Source organism: Lagopus leucura, unplaced genomic scaffold (assembly GCF_019238085.1).
Source record: "Lagopus leucura isolate 7727_CA_CO unplaced genomic scaffold, USGS_WTPT01 Super-Scaffold_73, whole genome shotgun sequence".
Taxonomy (NCBI): domain Eukaryota; kingdom Metazoa; phylum Chordata; class Aves; order Galliformes; family Phasianidae; genus Lagopus; species Lagopus leucura.
In genome coordinates this window covers 59,743,681-59,769,474 of record NW_024962252.1, presented here as the reverse complement: position 1 = coordinate 59,769,474, position 25,794 = coordinate 59,743,681, and the positions used below count along the sequence as shown (strand labels likewise).

General features: G+C 38.7%; 1 protein-coding gene across 3 annotated transcripts in view; it reads right to left on the bottom strand.

Annotated features, from left to right (window-relative positions):
- Positions 1–15,751: 15,751 nt before the first annotated feature.
- Positions 15,752–25,794, bottom strand: part of QKI (QKI, KH domain containing RNA binding) — a 135,250-nt gene continuing 125,207 nt past the window's right edge. The window contains exons 7-8 of one of the 3 annotated variants that reach the window (XM_042879012.1): positions 24,153–24,227; positions 15,752–19,487 (exon numbers count right to left, since the gene is read on the bottom strand). In XM_042879012.1, the coding sequence (XP_042734946.1) occupies positions 19,471–19,487; positions 24,153–24,227 (92 nt within the window). In that variant the 3' untranslated portion in view covers positions 15,752–19,470. Of the gene's footprint in view, positions 19,488–24,138; positions 24,996–25,054; positions 25,063–25,794 lie in introns of those variants that run through there. The other 2 variants (XM_042879031.1, XM_042879021.1) reach the window with 2 other exon arrangements.

Genomic DNA, 25,794 nt, shown 5'->3' with positions numbered 1-25,794 from the left:
GGGGGGTTGGACTCGATGATCTCTGGAGGTCCCTTCCAACCCCTGCAATTCTGTGACTCTGTGATTCTGTGATATGATGCTTTCCTTCTTTGCAAATAGAGCTGTGCTTACGTTTGTGTTTGGCAGCGCAGATCAACATTATCAAGTCATGTCTCATTAGCAGTGTGAAGTAGTGGACAATGTCATTTTGTTATTTCATAGCCTTCTATCTCACTGCTACAGGTTCCTGATTTGGGCCCATATATATGGGCCCTCATAGCATAGTCCTTCTGATTTATACCTAACAGAGAGTCATTAAGGCACACTTGGGCCTTGTGTCTTAGGCACACTTGGCCTTCTTCACAGCTCTGCTCACATCACCATACAGGCATGTACCACTTCTGCCTGGCCCTAGCTGCCTTTGTGAAATGGTAACAGTTCAGCCAAGTTAGCTCAAAAAAATGAAAACAAATTATTCAACTTGCCCAGCTGCATGGTTCAACGCATCCCTGCAGAAAGTCAATATGTTTTGTGCCCAAGTATGTGTTCAAAAACTGCTCTCCATTTACATCAAGAGGAATTCCCTTCTCAACACCATTCCAGCAGAAAATAGGTTTCTCTCTCCATGGAATATGCTGCAATGCTCCAAGCTCAGTCCAATACGTCTTCAGCTTGTTTCAGGAAAACACAGCTACCTGTTGGACAAAAGAGCAGCAGCTACAGTCAGGAAGTATGCTGGAGCAAGGCAGAAGGCAAACCATCTCCTGGGAGGCGATGCTGTGCGAACTGTCAGCAGGACGGGCAGAGGGAAATAAATCAAAATGGGAAGCCTGAGGAACGGGAGGTAATAGAGAACATGGTGAAGGATGAGAGAGAAGTATGGAGAGCTCAAACACTCTTGGTCAGATACACCTGGGTATGGATTGTTTGGGTGGGAGGGTCAAATAAGCCCATATTTATGAGAGATGAGGTGTCAACCAATAATGCTACCACAAAGATTGCACAATTTCTGACCTACAGCTCTCTGTGTTGCTGACTGTGATCAGTCAGCACCCTCCCTGCAGCAGCAAGACAATTCCCATGGCCCTCCAGCCTTCTCCCAGCTAGGACCTGTCACTGGGTGATTGGCATCTGTGGAATGCTCTGGAGGTGCCAACACCAAGGTCTTCTTCTCCACATTGCCCACACAGAAAATATCCATGTTGGGATATCTGCTCTTGGTTTTTGTGTCTTCTCCTCTGCTTGCTCAGATGCTGTACTCTGATGGTTTTGGAGTGATTTCACTGTGGAACACCCACGGTGTTCTCACACAGATCAGTGCCTCCTTTCAGGAGGAGCCTGCTGGAGTCTTCTTCTAACCCTGTAGCCCTTGATGGCCTTCCTGCATAGTCTTCTGCTGCTGGTTCTGCTGGGGAGAGGAAATTGCCTGCCCCCAACACACATGCTGTATCCATGCAGCATGAAGTGGCTTCTCTACTTCGTGCAGACAGTTGTGCCATCCTTTTTGCTAACTTGTCATCACCCTGACCCAGGGCTGCCTCTATGCCTGCCACCTGTGCCTGCTGACCTCAGTCTTCTCCCTTCAGGAGAGCAGCTAGGGTGGCCTCTGACCAATTCCTACAATGTCTTGCTTCTGCAGTGCTCTGCATAGCAGTCAGGGCACAGCCATTACCTCCAGACAAATGCAGTCTGACTGCATCAGCTGAGAGGTTTACAAACTCAAGAGGTAGGGTGCGTAGCATCTCCCTGTGGGATCAGGAGCAGTCCTATTTTCACATAGGTTTTACTTAGAATAAAGTAGAATAAAGGCTCCTCTGATGTTTCGTGGCCAACAAAGGCTCTGAAATTCAGAATCTCAGGAATCTCAAGGAAGGTGGAAGTTCATCTGAAATTGGAAAGATTATATTTTCCATCCCACTGTACTTCCAGCTTCCCAAGAATTTTCCTTCGAAGGCTTCACTGCTCCCAGATATTTCTCCAGTTATTTCCCATACAGGATTGTCACTGTAGAGAACAAGCAGACAGCAGAGTTTCGGAAAGCAAAGTACAGGGCTGTTGGTGAGCATTGACTTCCACAAAAAAACATCTCACTAAGTAGTAGCACCACAGAGGCAAATATATTAAATGTCTGATTTTGGAGAGGAGTTTCCAAGGGGTGAGTTTGACAGAGCAGCAGGTTACTGCTTTGTTGATGACTGGAGGAAGAATGCAGATTTGTGCTAAAGGAGAAATTCCACTTTTCCCATCCTTTTTCTCAAGTCTGGGTATGGACAATTCGCATCTGGGAAAGCAAGTGTCAGCACAGCTCCCGCAATGAGGAGAAGGGGTATCATGGGGAGGCATCTAGCTTTGCAGCCCTTGGGAAGGGGACTCCCATGATTTGCTCTGCTCTGATGCCTGGCCACCAGGGAGTAGATAAGCTTGGGCAGCTTGCAGAAACTATGAGATGAAACTATTCTTTTCCCTCTGATAAACGGGAGCTGGTGTTGAACCTATTACTCAGATTATGGTGGATCTGAATTTGTTTTCCCTTGAGCAGCAGCTACAGAGACAGATTTGTTGGATTAGGTTTCACTTTTTGTGTAAAATGACTTAACTGGGTAGATAAAACTTAATATATTTGTGAAGCCTAATGTGTTTCCCAGAGACTTGATCACAATAATGTCTTATGAATGCCTTGCAGATTGTTTAATGAGTTATTTTTCTCCCTCTCAGACTGTTAATAATAAATTATAAATATAAGGAATATACAGACTGTTGGAAATAATTTCACTAATATGATCTCAGCTGCAAAATTCATTCTCTTGCCTCTTACTACCTCTGAGCAAGAGCTTTTTCACTTTCATTTGCTTTTTCATTCAGGATTTGGGTGTTGAGGAGTCCCCCCGCACTTCTCACATGATAGGAAGATCACAGGGCTCAGAAGGCTGTGGGTATCAAGGCAGGTCAGCCTCACAATTCATGAGGTGAAAGGGGAAACCAGCTAGCTCTGTGTACACAGTTTTTACCTTCGTTAAAGCAGAGATGGAAAAGGCAGAGAAGTTTCTGTGACAGCTGAGGAGGGATAAGACTTGTTTCAAGACTGTAGCATAGGACTAGGACCAGGCTGTCTACTACATCTACTTGCCATGGTCTTTACATGAGGTCTAGTGTGAGTCACATCCATCTCAGATTTTTCTGTCTCAAGGATTTGTGCCCAAGCTAATTACACAGGGAACCTGGGCAGGTAACAGAGAAGGGGGTGAGTGACTCTTCCCATTTGTCTTAGATATTTTCTCTAATCTAGGGTGAGCTGCCCTTAAAGCTGCCCATATCTTGCAGCTGACAAGGGAGGAAAACCAGCCTAATTACTCGCACCTAGTGTTTGTGCATTCATACATATTCTACAAGCAAGACTTACAATAAAACCCTTGTCCTGGGGTTTTCTCTGCCTAAACCTTGGCACTTCAGCAGACCAAGGCTTCACTACATAAATGAAGAAAGTACGAGATGGGCAGGTCAGCACTTTTGGCGTTGCTCATTAGGCTGACTCACAGATGGGCTACAAAGCCAGGTAAATGAGGATTACTCACTGCTCCTCTGTTTGGCTGATCAGAGCTCAGCTCTCTCCAAAGGCAAGTTGCAACTTTACAAGCTGAAGGAGAGCAGCACCTGCAGCTGGGCTCAGGTGGCTGTTTGGACAAGTAGAAGTCAACCTACATGGCTGGACACAGCAGTGCAGGACTCTGACATACCACATGCTGCAGAAGGGCTGGGAGGAACATACTGGCTTTTCTGTTCCAGACATAGATATCTTTGTAACTTTGAAATACGGGGTGTGGATTCCTCACAGGTTGACACCCAGCTGTCAGAAATGACACACGCTGAATGACATCTGAATGGCAGAAGCTGAGAAAAGTTCTTCTGACCTACCCCAAATGTTACAAAATGGGCACCTTTTCCCTGCTTCCACAAGGAGTGTTTTAACCTCCACTTACCTCCCCAAGTCCCTGTCTACATGAAACTGTCATTTTAAAAAGCACTGCTTTGGGCTGTTGCTCCAGAAATCAGAAACCTCTGTAGGTCAGTATTCAATAACCTTGTACTAAACTGTGTGGTCACTATTGCCCTTGTGTTACTCTAAGCTGCTGGCACTCACCAGAAGTTCTGTTTTAAAAATACGTACTCATGACTATGCTTTCACCATGCTGACTTACTGAAATAGCTCCCGTATGGCAAACACTCCTCCATGATCGCTCCTCTCTCTTGCCGCATTACTTGTACAGCAGCTGCTCCTTTGGTTGTCAGACCCTCACAGCATATCACCCACCTCTCCTACGTCTGGCAGGGAGCTAGGAAACATTTGCATATTTCCACACAATGGTAAAATTGTTATTTTTAGAGAATAAGTAGAAAAGGGAGATTTCTGCCAAAAATATGTGGCACGGTTCTTAGAACGAAATCGTGCGTCAGGCGTTAATTCAGCCTCTAGTTATTATCACAGAATACACAGAACGGCCCAGGTTGGAAGGGACCTCATGGGTCATGAATCTCCAACTTCCCTGCTACAGGCAGAGCCACCAACCTCCACATTTAATACTAGAGCAGGCTGCCCAGGGCACTAGGAAGGAGGATAAGATATCCCTAGAAGTGATAATGCTGCAGCTGCTGGCTGGAAGAACTCTGGGCCTGCTAGTACCAAATCACAATGAAACTCCTGTGATTGGAACTGTAGCTTGTTTATAGGGACAGCTTAAACAACATTAGTAGGAGAGGGAGAGGATGGGAAAGAATATCTGATTAGCAATTGTATTTAATGTACAGAGGAACAGGTGATGAACCAAAAATGCTGTTTTTCAAGTACTAAAAATAACACCAAACACAATGGATCTGCGTTCAGGCCACCAAAAGAGAAAACACTGTGAAGCAAGCAGGTGGGGTTGATTTCAATGTGAGGAGGAAGCCTCCCTCTCAAGCTATCCACTTTCTTTTCAAAGAGGCTCTTGCAGCAGGCAGGGATCAAGTAATTACTGTGCCCCTGTTCACAAGATATCTCAGAATAGTAACAGACCACACACCCAGGAGATGATTAAAGGAAGTCAGGGGTCAGGAACACAGAAAAGCTTGTGATACAGAAGAGGAGATTTGCATGGCCATTAATATTTCATGACTTAGCAGCCATGTGGTTCAGAACAACTATCTGCACGATAAAGGAGAATTGTCTGCTGCCAGGTTGCATATTTCAGGACATACCTGAGTCATAAAGGCATTATTTATGTGCCTTTACCCATGAACAGAAGGCAGCTGCCTCTTGATTCTTGCATCTCTCTGAGGCAACCTGGAAGCCCCGGCTGAACAGGATTGGTGTGGGGCTCTGCCCTGTGTTACGCCTCTGTGCAGGGTGAGCTTCAGCTCAAAGCCAAAGCATATGTAGGATTTTTCTGACTGCAGGCATACAGGGGCTGAAAAAAATAAAAGAGATGCTGCACTGTTGGTACATCTCTTTAGCCATTATTCCAACTCATGAAACAAAAGTGCTATTTATGTGCAAGCGCATAGGTAGCAGTACAGGAGCAGGCCTTGTGTTTGCTGCCCATTATAGAAACATCAAATCTGGTAATTAAATCTAAAAAAAAAAAAAAAAGACCATAAATGGCTACTTTTTCCCCAGTGAAAAGAGGAAGATGTGTCAGGGATTGAACAGAAGCATTTCATCCTAGGATTTTAGCAATTCTTTTTCATAGGATTTAATTCTGAGTGAACTGAGACTGCAGTGGCAGCAAGGCAGGTCCTTTCCTCTCACAAAATAAAACAAAGCTTGGAATTTTCCCTGTCTGCACATGCTTGCATGTGGCTGGAATACACAAGGGGAGCATGTGGTAGGGCTGACTCACCAGCACAACCAGACTCTCCTGTTGCTGCCAACCACTGATGCAACTTCTTCCCTGCCTTTTCGAGGGGGGATTCTCCCTTTCCAGAGCTGCCATCAGTGAGGAGACTTGATGCAGATGGAACACTGAGAGCAAAAGAGATGCTGCCTGGTGTCCAGTGGGATCCCTCCAAAGAAGAAAGCATATTAGCATTGCTTATCAGAGCTCTACTGTTCTGATTCTTGTAGTGGGGTAGGTGGGAGTGTAGAAAAACATGAGAGAAAATGAAGAGTTGTAGGAAGGACAAAAAAAAAAAAAAAAAAAAAAAAGCAAAAAGCAAAGCACCAGAAATGTGCCCAGCATTCTACTGACAAGTCCTTTTCCAGAGATCATGAAGCTGAAGTGACTGATTGTGCCTGCCCTGATGGCTCAGTCTGCGTACATTGCAAATTACTCAGCTGTGGACCCCATTGAATCCACCTGAAGAATTCTCAGATCATGGGGCAAAATATAGCTCACAGGGATTAGTGATAGCAAACTGTAAGAGGAGAGGGTGACAAGGGAGAAATTGGTCTGAGGCAGAGTTATTTACCACTTCAGTCCCTCCTAAAAAGTCACTAGTTTAACTATTTCAGTCTTTGGTTTCTCATTCATTTTACTTGCCAGAGTGGAAACCATTTATTTCAAGGTTATTTCATAGAGGCAACTCAGAAGACAAATCTAGAGTCAGTGAAAGTTGTACTTCATCTGTATAATTTATGATTATCGCTGTGATGTATGTGACAGCTAACATAACACAGATGTTTACTTCAACGAGATAAAAGCTAAGAGAGGCTTGACTGAGGAACTAAATCCCTGCTTCTCACCTTCCCCTACTTCCAGAAGCTGGCCAACAGAACATTCGGTTGCCAGCCGAATTATCTTGAGCACAACTAAAAATAAATCAGCCAACGCTGGCCTTTGTTGAGATAAGTGGTATGACTGATTTGGTATTCCTGATTTTGCTTTATACCTATCTGCTAACAACAGCTCTTATTTTAGAAATCCAAAGTCCTGTCTTTCACAAGGAGTATTTATCTTTTTCCCTCAAAAGCAAGCAGAAAGCTCACTGCAAAATCAGTATCCCAAGTGCAGCTGCTCACAGCTACAAGCCTGAGGCTACAAGAGTTGTTGTTCTTGCAGCAAAGTTAATTATTTTAAGGCATTTCAGTTTCAAAAATCATATGGCAACCTGAGAACTGAAGAGGCAGAACCTCAGGTGGTGATTGCACAAGAGGCCTGGTTTTCATGCTAACTTTTGTTCCCAAACACGGTCAAGGAGGAGTGATATTAACAAAGTAAAAGGCAGTGCCCAGAACACAGATAGGGATCAAAAAAAAACCTCATCCGATTTTAAGCTCATATCTCAAATGGTGTATGTCACGAGTATCCTCTCCTGCACCCAGTAACACTTGAACAGTGTTGTTAGGGAATAATGCAGAACGCTGCATCTTTTCCAGCTCCTTGAACTTACTGTGTGTTATAATAGAACTGCATTTGTAAAGGGCATCAAGTATTGAGTCATCTCTGCACTGTAGGGATAACTCTGGTTAGTCAATAGCTCAAAGCGATACAACCTGAGCCTTCAAACACGTGAGAATATCTGTGTGCTTGGCTCTAGAATACTGCGAGCACCAGAGAGGCCCTGGGAGCAGCCATGTCATTTCCTGAAAAGCTGTTGAAAATGTAAGCAATCTTGATGTTGTACTGTCTGATGATACAAAACGTCCAACAAGTTAAACACGATGTGTTAGATACTCCTGCACTACAATCATGCACATCTCCTACATCATACTGCGAAATTCTACCTCATACCACTAAGGCTGCAACACAATCCAGCTATGCCTGTTTTGCTGCTGCTCACAAGCACCAACCATATCCCTGCTGTTGTGTTCCACCAGTTAGGAGACAATGCAGCGCTGGTCCCCTTAGCTACATCTGTCCCTTGGTTTCTCCTCTGCTGTGCTGAGAGAGAATGCAGGATGCGGCTCAGTCCATGCAGAGCTGCAGCACAGAGGCAGTGATGAGCCCCAGCCAAACCAAAGCAAGAGAGAGCCATCTTTGGGGCTGCTGATACACACCGAGGTAATTTGCTCTGAAAATGGGACTCAGATGGTTGAGAAGTCGTGCAGTTTTTTTGTTCTGTGGGCTTGATTAAATAAGAAGTCAAAGCTATTTTGTTTTGCTTATGTGCTTTATTTTCAAGTACATTCAATAAGACCCTCGTACACTGTGATGATAAAAGAGGCTCAGCTCTGTTCTGTCTAAGCACTTCACAGTCTCAAACAGTTATCCACACCTGGCGCTGCTACAGTGCTTCTGTTAACCTCACTGCACAGATGGGGACCTGAGTTACAAGGGTTCAGAACACGAGCAACAAAAGCACTTGAGTGAAACAGCGCTGAGCTTCTTCACGGAGAGCTAGAGAGGGGAATTCAGAAGTGGCTCTGCAGGGCCCTCAGAGGCTGTGCAGGTGGAGCAAGCAGGAGATGCCCAACCAGCCGAGCCACTGGGACCAGCCCATCCCCTGTGCACTCAAGCAGGAATGCTGTCTGTGCACCAGCCATTTTCTTTTCCTTGTCACTAAATACGGCCAAAAGAAGGTAAGGTGATGGTGCTTTAATTTGTGGAATAACATAAAAGGACTTAGCTGCTGAAAACCGAGGTAATCACATTCTCTCTGTGTTGATAACTGAATAATGCTTAATTTCTGCTTCAGATGGCTGTGCGTTTTTTTGATGTGGCTGCAAGGCATTTGCCCAAAATTGCACAAATCATTGCTGTTGCAAGAAGTATCTCAAACCCAGGTGTTCCAAGTGTTTGTTCTGTGCCCTTGTCATTGAGACATTCCAATTCTGTCTAGGTTGATGGAGCCACATAGATTTAAATAGGCTTCCTTAGTAGTCTCACATTTTGCAATTTCTGATTGAGACCTAAGATGGTGCTTGCAGTCTTTCTATCCCAAGAATGAACAGTACCAACTGGCCATCCTAAGGGAAACTTTTGAGTATGAAATGTAAGACAGCACAGTGGGGGGCAGGGCAAAACATCAGAAGAAAATGATGTGAAATTCAAATCAGGCTGAAAAAGGGAAAGATTTCCGATAAATTAACAAGTTTGATTAAGATAAAAGGGAGATATGGCAAATCAGCTCTTCAAGGACTGAGATAATTTCAATTTTCTTCACTTAATATTCGAACATGCAGTCTCTGATGAACTTCTCGTTAACATAGCACGGGCTTCTTGAGAATGCTGCTCTTGTTTACATTTGTTTCCTTCTCCTGACTCATTTGAAATCCAAACTGCTTTTACTCATCTGCTCAGGACAGAATTCAAAGCTCTAACATGATTGTTTATCTTCTTTCAATCCTCAAAGGAGTACATTTCCTATTTTCTCTTAGAAACAAAGCTGAATCCCACAGAAGAGCTGCTTCATTCATTGCCTTTCAGGGAAAGAATCAACATTATCTCATCACTAAGGTTATACAGGAGAAGTCATCCAAGACCATGCAAGTAATGGCCTTGTGGCCTCCTTTTCTTTGCAGTACTGGATTTGCTTCCTATGAAACGATCCAGAAATGCCCTAGAAAAGTATGCATGTGAAGGTCTTCAAATGGCACCTGTGTTAAATACAGGACATGGATTTTGACATGCTAATTAACATAACAACATTCCAGAATTGGTAAGAGATACTTAAACTTTTGGACATTAACAGGTAGGCTAGCAAAAAAAAACCAACCCCATGCTCCCTGCACCTTGATTTTACCATGTATTCCATAACATCTGAGGCAAAGACCTTAAAAGATTAATTTGAAAAAAGGCTGTGCTCCAGAAAGAGCATATGCATATGAGTGATATGCAGTATCTTGTCATTCTGCAATCTGAACTGAACAAGGTACATTGCTACAACAAATTCTTAAAATCAGTCTGAAAGGTGCACAGAACTAATAAGATACTATCACACTGTGCATTTCCAATGTGTATCCTACAATGAAACTCCAAGAGTGTTCCTTGTATCTTTACTCTTGCTTGCTGAACATGCCTTTTTACAGTAATAACTTCAATTAAAAAAATATATTCCTTCAAAACACTGCCTTACAAGTTAGAGTCTGATCCATCTTCCATGATTAAAAAAAAGAAAAGCTTTGGATACAAAATATGGGGTTTCAGGGTTCTGTATTTTGTAATTTAAAATACTATGAAAGCAAACCAGAAGTAGCACCCAAACAATTGCTTGCTTCATGATTGACCTATTGCAAAAGGAGCTGGGACATTCTTAGTTTCAGACAATAAAATTGCCACTGCTCTTAGTGCACTGAAAATCAACAGAATTCATTCTGAAAAGGTCCCAATAACTAAAGCCATTTCTCTCCTTAGTCCCTCGGCTGCATCACTGATTGACAAATAGATAAAATTTAGATTTTTGATCTCATTGACATTTTGTTTACAAAATTTCGATTTCATTTACTGAAGAGCTGCTGAAATAACACAATGTTGAGAGGTGCGATATTATTTTGTGTTTTACTTGAACCTCACCTCTGGGTTTACTACTCAGAAGAGTCAACCTTGCTTGCTGCTGCTGATAAAAACACTCTGAAAATGCAGTGACAGAAATTCAAAAAAGGCAACTATGTTCTACTATTTTATAACAAATAGTTTGAAATGTATGATTTGGGAAGTTTATCTGGTTTATTGTGGTTGATAATTTTCAGGAGAGATCAACTCAGAATGAATGGGCTGTCAATTTCCTATTTTTTTACTGAGAACTCAATATATTACTTTCACTGGTAGACTTGAACAGCAAAGTGAAAGGAGTCATTTCAGACACTGCATTTTACACCCATTGGTAACAATACTCTCACTACTTAGATAAAGACAATGGTTATGTTTGTATTTCCTCAAGGGAATTACAGTAATCATATTATAAATATTGAGAAGAAATATAGTAGTGAGACCACCAGCCACAAGCATACCAAAACACTTACAAAGAAAACAGTGGTAGGTTAATAGTCAGCTCTGCTGGTAGAAGTATTGCAGTCAACAATTTTTACATCTAACATAGATTTGTAGACCAAAGGAGAACAATTGCAAGTGCAAACATGATCACAGATAGGACTGACTGTATTCTCATGGTGCAGGAGACACAGAAGATCATCATAATTCTGTTTTCTATGGGTGGATAAAGAATGAGTTTGCACAGTGCATATATGCTAGACAGTCAAAGACAGAACAGAAAGTGAGGGTGTGCCCACACTTCAGTAAGCCAGGGCTGCAGCACACAAGCTGGGGTTTACAACCAGAGTAACAGCAAAGACCTCAAGGGCTGCTTTACCTCATCAGGTGACACACACCAAACAAGATATCTATAGCTTTACTGCAATTAACTACCAAGATTAAAACTGGTTCAGAAATAACTATATGCCACCAATGTCTTGAGGTTCGTGATGGAAGAAGTCTTTGAATGCTAATTCAAAGTAGATCTTTCATTCTTTCTAGAACGGTGTACCTAAACATTGATATTTAGCCTCCCCTGCCCTTTTCTGCCAGACTCCTAGAGGTGTTGCATTTGGCTTTATCTATTCTCCACTTATTTCTGAAGCACAGATTTTTATTTAAATTTTGAGGTAGGATGACTTAATCACTTCAGTAAATAAAATATCATAGAATCATGGAATGGTTTGGTTTGGAAGGAACCTTTGAGATATAATTCCAACCCCCCGCAATAGGCAGGGACACCTCCCACTAAATCAGGTTGCTCAAAGTCCCATCCAGCCTGGCCTTGAATGCCCCCAGGGAGGGGGCATCCACAACCTCTCTGGGTAACTTGTTCCACTGTCTTGCCACCCTCACAATAAACAGCTTCTTTTTAATATCTAGTCTAAATCTATCCTCTTCCAGTTTAAAGACATTTCCCCTCATTCTGCCACTACCTATCCTTATAAAAAGTCCCTCCCCAGTTTTCCTGTAGTCCCCCTCCAGCTACTGAAGGCTGCTATAATGTCTCCTGAGCCTTTTCTTCTCCAGGCTGAAGAGCCCCAACTCACTCAGCCTGTCCTTGTAGGAGAGGTGCCCCAGCACCAGATTTTTTGATCATCTTTGTGGCCCTCCTCTGGACCCGCTCCAAGTTCCATGTCCTTCTTGTGTTGATGGCCCCAGAACTGGACGCAGTACTCCAGATGGGATCTCATGAGAGCAGAGCAGAGGGACAGAATCACCTCCCTTGACCTACTTGTCAAGCTTTTCTTGATGAAACCAAGGATATGGTTGGCCTTCTGGGCTGCAAGTGCGCATTGCCAGCTCATGTTGAATCTCTCATCAACCAACACTCCCAAATCCATCTTCTCAGAGCTGCTCTCAAGACATTCTCTGCTCAACCTCTATTTGTGCATGGGATTGCCCTGACCAGGTGCAGGACCTTGCACTTGGCCTTGTTGAACTTCATGATGTTGGCACAGGCCCACCTCAAGCCTGTCCAGGTCTCTGTGGATAGCATTCCTTTCCTCTCGTGTGTTGACTGCACCACTTAGCTTGGTGTTATCTGCAAACTTGCTGAGAGTGCACTCAATCCCACTGTCCATGTTGCCTACAAAGATGTTAAATAGCACCCATACCAGCACACCGATCCCTGAGAAACGTCACTTATACTTATCACTGGTCTCCACATTGAAACGTTGACCACAGCTCTCCGAGTGCGACCATCCAGCCAATTCTGTATCCAGTGAGTGATCCATCAATCAATTCCATTTTTTTCTCCAATTTGGCAACTGGGATGTCATGAAGTTAAATAATGAAGAGGTATACATATCAATGCATACATATCAATGAAAGTTTTAAAACACAATTTCTTCTCCAAAATATGTTTCTCACTAGCTAGGGTGACAGTGACCAGAATAAACCAAAACAGTTGGCTTTAGTACAAAGTACTTCTATTTTTGCACCAACATTTGTAACAGCTATGCTTAAAGAATTATGGTAACATCATCATCACTCGGTCATCTCCAAGAAATTTATGAAAGCGGTGCATCCGCAAATCTATAATCAACATGTGTACTTCATGTTTATGGTAAGTAACGCACTTGTCTGGTTTACAGTTACACAGATAACACAGCATAGCCAATAAGCTGTCCTTGGCTATCCTGGAAAATTTAATGAAAATTTAAGTCTCTTCAGCATGTGACAACTTTCATAACGGTGCTAAAAGCATTAATGAAAATTGAAGTGTGAAAAATGTACATTCTTTATTCTGCTGTTTAGATACAGAATAAAATTTAACTTTTTCAGAAAATAAAATTATAGCTACAGCTTTGAGAGCTGTCAATTTGCTTTCGAGGATAAAGTACATGCACTTTTTCCAGTTATTTTATTGCACATAATGTACAGTCATAATTGGTGTTTTATTTACATGTGTTTTGGCAATGTCCATGTGGCCTCCCCCCCTCCCCCAAATACATTATTTTGCACAAACAAAACTTTAAATGTTTCACACAAATTGCCATAATACAAGTAGAAGCATATATGTATATATGTATACTTTTTAAAATTAATTCTTCCAATGAGATTCACATCTCAGCTAATCTCTGCCTCGGGAGTCAGGTTCCTCCCCGTTAGTCAGTCGTCAGATGGACATCCCAGCTGCAAGGAATCAGCACTGCAAGTCACCGCCTGCTGTGCCTCCCACCCACTCCTATGCAGAACCAAACCACCTGCAATTAGTGCGCAGGCACATAGAAGGAAGAGCACTGTACTTTTGCTAACCAGTTTGATTCAACATTGATTACCATGTGTTAATGTTACTGCTTGTGTTATTTGAACGGTATTTCATTAATAGTGTTTTAGGAAAATGTATCAAATATATTCAAAACAAGTTCCAATAACAATTATGAACTTTCACCACAGGAATGTGTTATTCAGATTTCATTCTGTACAATGTGCTAGTTACAGTGACTGCTACTATTACCCAAATATGAGTATATGAAACTTAAATTATTCGTAAGCATGCTTCTCCCAAGTTAAAATGATCTCTTAATGGACAGCAAAACACTTCAATGCTTCCCTGCATTTTCAGGTCAGAAAACTTTTTAGTGGTCCCCCTCAAAGAGTCCATCTAGAAATAAACCATTATGCTTTTACATACTTTTTAGAGGTCTGTTCAAATAAATATCAGTATCGTCAGCATATTTCATTAAAAATATCTGAAAGACATCCCTGAAGACTCTATAAAGTATTTCCTAAATTGCTAACAGAAAAAAACTATCAGAGAAGTAAAATTTGTTATAATTTGCACAACATTTCACTTAAGAAATCAATAGCACTGCTCAGGTTATATTTTAAAAGGCATTGTGGTGTTTTTGCTTATATTCTGAGCTATTTACAAGAAAAAAAAAATGTTTCTCCTAAAATTAATCCATGTTACTGGACAGACCAGCAATTCTATACATGTCTTGAATGTAAGATCTTTCAAATGTAAAGTGAATTTAACCACGGAAGAAAATAAGGAACAATCCAGCTTCAGTGATGCTGAAATACTGAAGGCATCCTCCCACAAATACAGTTCTAAAAATAGCCTGTTTCTTTTCAATAAGCAAAGTATAAAATAAATGTTCAGGCAGGCATTTAATGTAAACTGAGAAATCCATTTGATGGTCAAAAGCAATTATTATAAAATTTGGATTTTAAGGGCTTCCATTATTTTGCTTTCTTTCTGCTTTAAAATACTTCAGAATTTAGGGCAATTCTCAGGACTTTAAAGAATGAGATGAAAATGCACTGTGGACCAAGTATGACAGTAGTTCACATCTAATGAAAAATAGAAAGCATTAGAAACATTGAAGAAAAAGTAGTAGTTTTAGGAATAGAACTATTTTTCAATACATAACATCAATTATTTATCCTATCTGAATAGTTTCACTTACACTGGAGAATGCTTCACAGAATTTAAATATGCGCCTCTGATGAAACATTCAAAGGATATAAATTAGTGACTCTGAAATGACACTCGTGCCATCACTTAATCAAAGTTTCCTAATGTTATCTGTTGAAAATGCCTTTTTTTGTTGTTTCATCATCTGCCTGTGACTGACTTTTAGGATAGCAGCATGTTTGTGATCTGTTCAAATTTCTGTACAAGTGAAACTATTCTAAATATACTGATAGAAATCTAACTGTACCTATGAGTTTCTGTAGAACAAACTAAAAGCTACACATCCTTATAAAACAAACATCTTCATCGTGGCTCACTTGTTTTTCTTCCATAAAATAAAGATGCATACAATTTCAATTATTATCAATACTGGAAGAACTTCTTAAGATTTTATATCGCGTGGACTTTGAAATGCTTAGTTTGAAACACCATAAATGTTGAAAAATCTCCTTATCTGAATTTTTACTATAGACACGAAAATAAATGGGGTTTTTCACCAAGGCTGTTGATATCTGAAGAGTGATCTACATCAACAGTCTCCTTTGACATTAGCTGTAATGACTGTTCCCCTTAAGATTGCAAAACTACCCATGCTGTGGAAAGGAGCCTCAGACAACAGAAGCGGCAAGAGAAACGTTTCCGTAAAAATCATCTGCATAGAGGTACAATCAAAACAGCGTTTTCCCCGTTTCGATTCCCTGCATTCATGTTGCTACAGTCATCCGCAGGGATAAAGATTACATAAAGGCAGACATGGGATTTGAAATGGCTGTTGCTTGGAAATTTAGTGAAAGGTGTGTTTTTATACTTTCTACAGTCATTAGGAAATGATCCGTTCTGACCTTTGGCTTACAGAAATTGTACTCCCCTGAGCTATGTAATACTGATAGACTATAGCAGAAGTACAAAATATTACATGAAAATAGCACGGCATGAAGAAAATAAGGCACTTTTGACAAGGGAATAAAAGAAGATTTTGTATTTCAACGTACTGCTAATCACATCTAGATGTATTTTGTGCTTGGAAATGTACCATGATGCAACAGGTGCCCAAGCCATCCAATCACCAATTGCAACAAGATTAACTGCAACCTCTGAATGGTTCAACAAAGAATCAAACTGGTTTCTGTACACCATCATGATTTACCAATACACTGGCATCTATGCTCTTTTGCTGTGAGCTGACAGTAATTATTTTAGAGAAAGAAGAAGAAAGTGTGGAATTAGTAATGCAGATGCTGAAAGGCAAGTGGCAAGACTACAAGAAGAATGCCTCAAAAAAAAAAAAAAAAAAAAGCTACTTTGTTCCCTTATCTACTGGCACCTAATCCCCAAGGTAAAAGGCCAGAACGACCAAAGCCAACTTAATAGTAGTGTGCAGAATGTCAGCCGACAAACAACATAAAAACAAGTCACGTTGTGTTATCTGTGGTCACGTTCTTCAGGGTTAGTCCAGTAACTCAAGACTTTACATTCTTCCGTCTTTATTCGTTTACTTTAATTAAACATGTAATGGTTAATAAACAGACATAGTCCAGAGTTAGTAGGTTGGTATTATAACATTTATTAAAATAATGCTATGGGTTAATAGAAACAGCAAAGAACCAAAGAATTAAAATGCAAGCTATGTAAAAACCCAACTAAAACCCAAATATGTCTAATGTATTCATCCAGTAGCTAACTAAAAGCCCAAGAAAGACAACACTCCCAATATAATAAAGTACTGCAAAACAATTGGCAATTTCTCTGTTATCAAAATTGTGGGTTTTGCATTTTGTATCCTTTTTTTCTCAATCAGGAAAAAAATTCTTTTTGAATGTTATATAACATACATATAAAACAAGATAGAAAAATACATTATAAACTTGTAACAATGGCTGTAAATACATTATCTTACATGTTTCTCATAGGCAATAGGTTGGTTATGGTACATACATAGCATGAAACTACTAAGATAATAAAGAACAGACAAATACATGTCATCTGTACGGTTACATACAAGCGACACTCCCATCTACCCACTCTAAAAAAAAATTACATAATACTGTCAGAAAGAAGTCTTAAAACTACTTATTTTAATAAAGAAAAAGTCATTAAAGAATGATAATACTGAGAACCAAGGCATTCAGAGATTTCAAAAGTCATGCTTTTTTTTTTCCTAAGTTGATCCAAAATTTTGTCAACTAAGTTTTCAGAAAATTTGTTCAGAGCAAACATTACTTTCACATGTCACACATCTGTTTCACATACTTCCCCTCCCTCCCAATAAAAGACCTTTGATAAACATCTAAAATGTCCACGTTTTATCATAGTTGAGATGAAACTGGATCAAATACTGGTATTGTTTCAGCAAATCTCTCTTCAAATGTTTGAGTGTCGCAAGTTTATTCAACCAACCAACCAAAAAAAAAGAATCAAAATGGCACAGTATATACTGTAAGTAAAATTCAACAATGTATGTGTAACAGGAAGACAAAGCCGGTGGTACAATAAACAAAAAGCTAGCTGAATACAAAAGGATGAATGTCTATTGCATAGTAAATAAACTGATAATTATTTCCAGGTGAGACAAGATGTTAGATGAGGTCACCATGCAGGTGCTTAAAATGTAAGCCCTCTTAGCTTACTATTGAACTTTCGTTTGGAAGCTGTGAAGATCTGCAGGAGGAGAGTAAGTTGACAAGAAGGGGAGTAAAGTTATCACCTGATATTTGCCAAGCTTAGTACTGAGCTCCACACAAAGTAATACTTAATGTTTTTAGATTCAAATACTGTGCGTTCAACAGCTTCAACTCCTGTGATTGCCCAGCTATATCAATCTCATGTGAAAGTAAGGGTTAAAAATACAGCATAGCTGGGCTTCAAACAGCTAACTGATGTCCCCCTCCTGCTTATCTTGCGAAAGAAAGCCAGTAGGCAAATGTAACATTAATCAAAGGAGAGCTGAAAAATAAATTACTTGCTTACTGCTTGACACTGCAGAAACTGCTCACAAAAATGGGGGACATGCTCAGACCTTAACTGAGGACTAGCTAAGCACTTTCGTTATCCACAGAACACCAGTTTTCTGGATGACTCTGAAGTCTACTATGTCTGATGCATATTTATTCCAACCAAAGTCAAGAAAACTTGTCTCCATCCCTGAACAAAAATGAAATTCTTCCAGCTCTACCAACGTTTCTCAGCTAATAGCCTAATTTAGAATAAGACAGTCTGTATCACAGAACCTTTGGTTTACGTTGCACAAGTAGTGTATTAGCTCTGATTCGTAAAGCAGAGTTGTGGAAGTAACTATGGGCTGATTTGACAAAAACTTACCAAATGTTTTTCCTAATGTGGTTATGGCAAAGTCACATCACACTAATATGGCAAAAATCAGGTAATTAATATGGTCAACTCATCATTTGTCTTTCCTCACAGCTTCTTTTCACATACTGGGCGACTGAGTGGCATGCAGTAACTTGTCTGAGGGAGAAGATGATTATACAAGACATTTGACTAAATGACCATGAAGAAAATAAGGCACTTCCTTTTCTTTAGACTTATTCCAATACTTAAAAAATAAAAAAGAAAGACTAAAAGGCTCTTTTGGTCTTTTGTTTCTTGACAACCACCAGAAAAAATCATTTAATGAAATAAAGGGTTTCTTTGTTCTTTTTTTCTTTTTTTTTTTATAACACTTGAAAGTATAAAATGCTACATTTCCAAAAATATATTTTTTTTCTGCACCAGCACCCTTGTATAGTAAAAGTATCTACTTTTTTGTTCATTTTGTTTCAATGCACTACATTTTATCTACAATTTCGTTACATGTATACAGCAAATAGGCAAGCATGGCTTTTACATCCTTAATGAAATTTTTTCTATACAGGGAGGTTTAAAAAAAAATATTTGAACAGTTTGCCCAGTAATGTGACACATAATGCATGTACCTTGTTCTCATGTAATCTTCCGAGGAGATTAAAATATGGTTAAAATAATTTAAACTCAGATTTAGCTTTCATAGTGTTGCTGTTTTGTTCACGGCATTGATGTAGTTCTGAAAATTCACTGTATTTCATGGCACTCTTTTTATTTTTTTATTTTTTTAAAACATCCAATTTGGCAGGCAATAGAAAAAAGGCTGCAACTTCCGCCCTTTGAGGGCACTGGTAGTGACTAAACAGCATGTCAAATTTTGAATACTTTTTGGAATCCCTTCACCAATGACATCCCTGACCAAAGGTTCATGCATGATGCATCATCACACAGTACATTCAGAGAGAGCTTTGACTTCTTTTTTGAGAAGAAAAATATTCCTAGAAGTCTCTCACAGTAACTGCCTCTGTCATCGGTAGTTAAGGGACATCTGTCTCCATCTTGTGCGAGGCCTCCTTACCGTTCGCTTGGGGCGGGATGCTAGAGGATGATCAGTGCGGAGGGATGAATTGGACCTTATTGCTTTACTACTATTCAGTGCAGGTTCTAGAACCACTTTCACCCAGACAGGAGAACACAAAAAAGCGGAGTTGGAGGACAACAATTTCTTTGTCTGTTTTGTTAGATGGTAAGACGAACGGACAAGTGCCCCAGCTCGCTGCACTGAAGACAGGCAAGCAAAGGCGATTACCAGTTAACTGATCAGCAGGCAGGCATGGTCAGGTCATCATTGGGTGAAGAGTTCAGAGGTCAGAAGGTCATAGGTTAGTTGCCGGTGGCGGCTGGGTGGTTAGGAACAAAAAAAAAAAAAACAAAAAAACAAAAAAACAAAACAAAAAAACAAAAAAAAAACAAAAAAAAGAAAGAAAAGATAGAGAAGAGATTAGTTCCAGCTAGTGACGGCTTAATGACAACATGAAAACTAATCACAACTAATAAAAAACAAGCATGTTTAATTCTGACATACTGATCGACACCATCTACGGAATGCAATAAAATCATGACAGCCCTCCATCATGATTTGGACACGGGAAGGAGAAGCCCGCTCCCACAAAACCGGTTAACAGGAGAAATAGAGATAAAAATACAACTAACGACTAATGGTTAGTAGCAGTCGATGAAGGAAATTGGAAAACAAAAACAATGAACAGTTTTGGAACTCAGTTGGAAGAATTTGGAAACAACAGTCAGTGCACGGCATCAGTATCTGACTGCTATTAAGCATTAGTACCTCCCCAGGTGCAAGCATTAAGCAACTATTAATGATGGATGTGATTATTAATAACTGGTTGTTAAAAGAAATGGATCTGAGGAATTCTGAACTTACAGAAACAATTTGGTTCAACAAACTAGGGGCCAAACAATGTTTTTTTGTTCAATAAATTTTTTATTGCCTTTCATTTATTCTATTTACAAACAACATGGAATTTCTTGGCCTCATGATACAAAGCAGTACTAAACTGTAGTCTAGCAACGTAGGCATCATCATGGGAACCAGGAAAACGCTCAGGCTGCTACTTTAGCCAGCATCTTCCCGTTCCAAATACTATTTTACACATATAGGACACTTATAAAATGCACTTGCATGTAAACACTGTAAAAGTCCTGCCATTTTAAATTCTATACTTAAAAAGCTCTAAGTACATCAAAAAATAGAGAAAATATCTAATTGATACTAATAAGGCATTTTAAAACTACAAACAGCTCTCTTTATTCATTTTCAAAGCTAATACTCTGCAAATACAATAAAATCTGACATTTCATATACATTCCTGCTTTATATTTTTATATTTTAAAAGAAGCCACCTGTAAATACTATTTTCTTTTGCAAAAAAAAAAAAAAAAAAAAAGAAAGAAAAAAGAAAAAACAAAACAACAACAACAACAAAAAAACAACCCAAAAACACAAACAAATTACAGTAAAACATAAAAAAATTCTCAAGTGGAAAGTTATCATTCCCAATGTTCTTGAGCTGTTCCTTCTTTAATCATTCTCTCACGCTCTCCTTCACCAAACTTGGTCCACTTAACAGTAGTATGATTTTTTTTTTATTTTTTATTTTTTAAGACTCATTCAACAGCTTAATCATAGCTAATAAATTCTGAGGTTGATAAAGTTTTGTACTGTTGCCATTTTGACTAAGGCAGAGGAGATGAAAGTGAGAAAGGTATTCAGTGCAAAGTCAGATTTGTGCCATTTCAATAAAATGAAGTCCAGTAGGTGTAATATTCACAGATAGCATTGATTTAGCAATCTTCTCATGGGTTGATTTACCTTCACATAACAAAAATGGCCTATCATTTAGGATACAGTTCATAAATGCTAAAAAAAAAAATGACTACTGTAACATAAATGAGACCACATGCTCCCTGATTTTTTTCAGAATCCTGCTAACTGGGATTTGTTTAAATTAAAACGGCTGTTTCAAAAAGAAGCAAAAATAAAAATAAATATTTATGTGGCACAATCTCACCACTTTATAGGTATACTAGAGACACAGACTCTTAAAGCATTTTGATACTGATTACAATTTTGATTAAATGGTATTAAAATTTATATATAAATTATGTGACAGTTGGTTTGGATATAACATTCAAGAATATTCTGAGCATTATTATTTCTTGTGGAGTCTATAACCAAAGCAAGCTACCTTTTAAAAATACCAGTACACCTGTGATACATCCTCTGCCAAGTCTCTGGCCTTCTACAGTACACACAGGTTTGTCAACTGTGCAACACCATTTACAGTTTATTACAATTAAATCAGTCAGTCTCTCTGTTATATGCATCAAATTCAATTTTGTATTATTTATAAATTGGGGTTTTATTCTTAGTTAAAATGAGCTATATTTTTCAACCCTTCACCAATTCTAAATGCTTAGTTGTAAAGAGTAAAACATTTACACATTCCGGGATTCTTGCTTTAAATGCAGTGCTTATCTCTAAAAAAACCTATGCAAAGAGTAAAAACCTACTTAAAAAGTGAATGCAGTAGTACTACCAAGTCATCTGAAAATCGATTTAGAATTAAACAAAGAAACAAACAAACAAAAAAAAAACAACAGAAAAAACTTTAGACCCAGTGAATGCAAATATAGTTTTAGCAACCTTTAACTACGTGAAACACATTTCTGTATTGAAAAAAATATATATTTCGGTTTGCTGACATTGTTTTTCATGGCTATAGCTATAGATGTGTTATCAGTGATTGAACAACTCAATAGATGAACATGATAAATATTTACTATTTTAACTCTACAACATAATTTTAACACATTCAAGAGTCTGCCTCATTCCCAAACAATGCTTTTCAAAGCCTTTTGCAAAACTGTTAAAACTGTCAGGGATAATCTAGGATTTCGGATTCAGAATAAAATGAAATAAAGTTGTAAAGTTAATTTTATGTAACATTCTTAAGACAACACCGGTATTGCTTAGACGAGACTAAAAGTTTACCTGAAATATCAGCATGGTTTTCAATGGAGACAGAGGTATACATGACTTATTTCATAGGAGCTAAGCCACCTGAATTTATTTATTTATAATACAATTGGCTTCAAATATGGTTAGAGAAGAACACTGTATTATCAGAAAGTGGCTATATTTTAAAAGAAGGTAAAACAAAACCAGTAACTTTTTTTCAGTGACTTGTAAGTGGCAACCCCAGACAAAACACCTAGGCCCTTCAACAAGTATTTAATATATGTTGACTAAATGCTACCATGATGAAAGCAAACAAAAAATTGGAATGCTTCTCCCACTCTGTACTTTAACATTGTGTTTACTAGTTGTCTCAGGTAAATATCCATCTAAACAAGTAGTTTTTGGGTAGCCTGAAGCTATCATTGCAGATCAAAATGATCTTAAGCAAAAACCGATCTTTGTAACATCAGGTTAAACTTTTAAAGATAACCAAATCCTAACATATATCACACTTGACAGAATATAGGTTATAATCTCTTTTTCTCTTTGTCAACATTTGCTATGACCAGATATTCTGACTATGCCTTGTTGCCCATTGAAGAGCTTTCAAGAAATAAGAAGAAACCTTCTGAAAAACCTACGTAGTGTCTTGTTACATCTTTGTAAAGCATATGTTCTTTCCATATGAAAGGTAAAAGTGTTACATAAACACAGCAAGTATCCAGGAGGGCCATTTTTTAATGTATTGATTGAAATCTGTATTGTTTCTTGTAGTAAATTCATAGGAGATTGCGAGAAATAAAGTATAGTCAGCACTAGGGGATGTCAGATCTGTCACCGGAATTTGGCTTCTGAGTTTTTCACTATCATATAAGCCTGCACAGCACTGATTTTGATGAGAGCAGAATAATAATACTTGGCACATAAAGCTTTGTATCCTCAAAGCCATGTACAAACAGGAACCCCCACAACACCCCTGTGAGGTAGGGAAGTATTATTATCCTTATTTTACAGATGGGAAAACATTCACAGAGGGATTAAATGACTTGCTGAAATCCACACTGAGTCAGCAGCAGGGACAGGATAAGAATTCGGGAGTTCCTGTGCTCAGCCTACACTGTTTATTAGCCAATGTCAATAAACCGAAAATATTGGTTTTCTCAATAAGCTTAAATACTTCATTCAGGGGTCCAAAGGCATCACGTTTGAGGAATGGGAGAAAAATGAAGATTTACTTTCCAGTCAAGAGTTATAAGAGAGATGCCCAAATATTGGATGTCATCTCACCAACAGGACTTCAAAAGTTGCCTCTCCTTCAGGTTACGCATTTTAGCAGCAAGAGGTAAAAACCAGGAAACAGAGTTTGGCAGAAAACCAAAACACCTTCCCTTCCCTCATCCTTATTAATTCAAACTCAAACAACTTTTGAAGTGTTTTCTTCACAGCCCTTATGTTTCTGAATTCAGTTAGGTATCTGAGAACATGCATCCTCCTCAAAATATACAGTACAGTGGCTCAAAAGTTTATTGGAAAAAAAAGGAATCTAAATCTTCAAATTTCTCCAGACACAGACAGGAGGCATTTATTCCTTTACTTCTTCCTCATTAAGCAACCATCCATTCATTTTATTTTGCAACACCAATCTGATATTTCCACACCACTTAAAAGAACACATTGGAGGGAGAGGAGGGAACACAAATTAATCACTGCAGCACTTAACTTATAGGGTTTCCTGATGCAGATGGATCTTTAAATAGTTTTAAAATAGGAAATATGTTATAGCTTTTATATTAAATATACAACAAAGTGTATATATTTAATTGAGCCGGGAAAGGCAGGTTTACAAAACATTTTTTATAACCACAAATATTCCCTAAGCTCTAAAATATTAAATATTCACATTTTTGTGAAAAAAGTTATGAATGGGACAAAGTATGGTTTTTGGTTAACCAGCTGTGGTGTTGCAAATCTCATGTACACTCAAAGCACTTCTTACAAACAAGAACTCCAGAACTAAACTAACCTCGGTCTGCGGTCACAATCCTTTGGTAAGGATGGACACGCATATCGTGCCTTCGAACTTTAGTAGCCACCGCACCTAGTTAAATTGCAATTATCAAGACAAAGTTAGAAAACATTCAAAGAAAACATTAACAGCAGGTTTATCAAAATGGATTTAAATGATCATTAACTACAAAAGTTCATTTTAAGAAAAGCAACAAGTTAAGGCACAGTAGTTTCAAATTTTAACCATAAGAAGTTTATCTGTGCAGATTAATATTGCATTTATTTTAAACATCCTGGCCTTAACCTGTTTAATCCATTCATTTACAATCCCAAAATTACAGTATTTCATGAAATCTATTAGACCCAAGCACATTTAAGCTTTACTAGTCACATATTCACTGAAGTGCCTTTCTTGCAGCAGGACTATTTTAAATAATGCCATCTTTTAATACTGACAATTATTTGCTAACTTTAAGATCATTTCCAGTTCTACCACAAAAAAGAAGTTTTAAAGCAATTCTTCAAGCCTACAGATTGTGATTTTATACTTTAAGTCAATAAGTATGAACTGCAATGAATTAGGTGATTAGTAAAGCAAACACTATATAGAACACTTAGCAGTCAGTATACTACTATACACTCATAAATTACAGCTACTCTGTAATAATAGGGGCTAATCCAAATTAATAGCACTATTTTATTTTAAATCTATGTGCAAAAAAGTGCAAGTAAGTCACTGACTGCTAGGCCAAGCTTTTCTCAAGGCTGCTGAAACTAAGCATTTGTTAAAATTCAGATCTGATGAAGGATCAGTTAAGACCGTTCTTGAATTCTTAGCCTTTCGTTGGGAAAGCCATACCTAAAGATAAAAGGAAGGGAATTCAAAGTTAGTCACCAACTAAAATTTGATTCCAACACCAATATCCCTGAAAATACTCAAAGGGATGCATTCCTGTTATTTTTAACGGAATTGTTTGAAGGTACCTTAAAGGTGCAGTAGAAAATGGACAAAATATATAACATTACTCATGAACATATTATGAAGAATATTATAATACTATTTTACTTGATAATATACTCATGAGTATGTTCATGAGTATACTATGAAGTAAAACTCAACCAAAAACTCAATTAATTAATTTAAATCAATGCGAATGCTCAGATAATAGAGCAGATTTCATATACTCACTGATTCCATGCTACATGCAAACAGGGGTGTGGTGATTTTTTTTTCTCTCCTTTTTCCTTTTTTAAATCAGACTATTTAGAGAGAACCATTTTAGGCTACACACTTCACTCCCAGTTGTGCCTAGAAGAGTGCAATTGCATCAGCTGCCTTTTGGGAGTGATAGTATAAAAGTATGCAAAATTTTGTGAGAAATCAGTGGAAGTTCCCTGCACAGTATTAACTTATTACTGTTTCTCTACTTGGCATTAACTAAACTCAGAAGGGAAGATTGCCTGTAACTGCAACTCCACCCCCGGGGACATTGCAAGTGCCACAGTAAGGACTAACAAATCAGGGTGGCGGAGCTGGGAAGAGCATGCACTTGTTTATAGGATATAAATAAATAATGACATTATCATACAGTCATTAGATGTTGGCTATGAGATGGTGCAAAACAAGATGCCCAAAGACAGACCTAACGAATAATTCT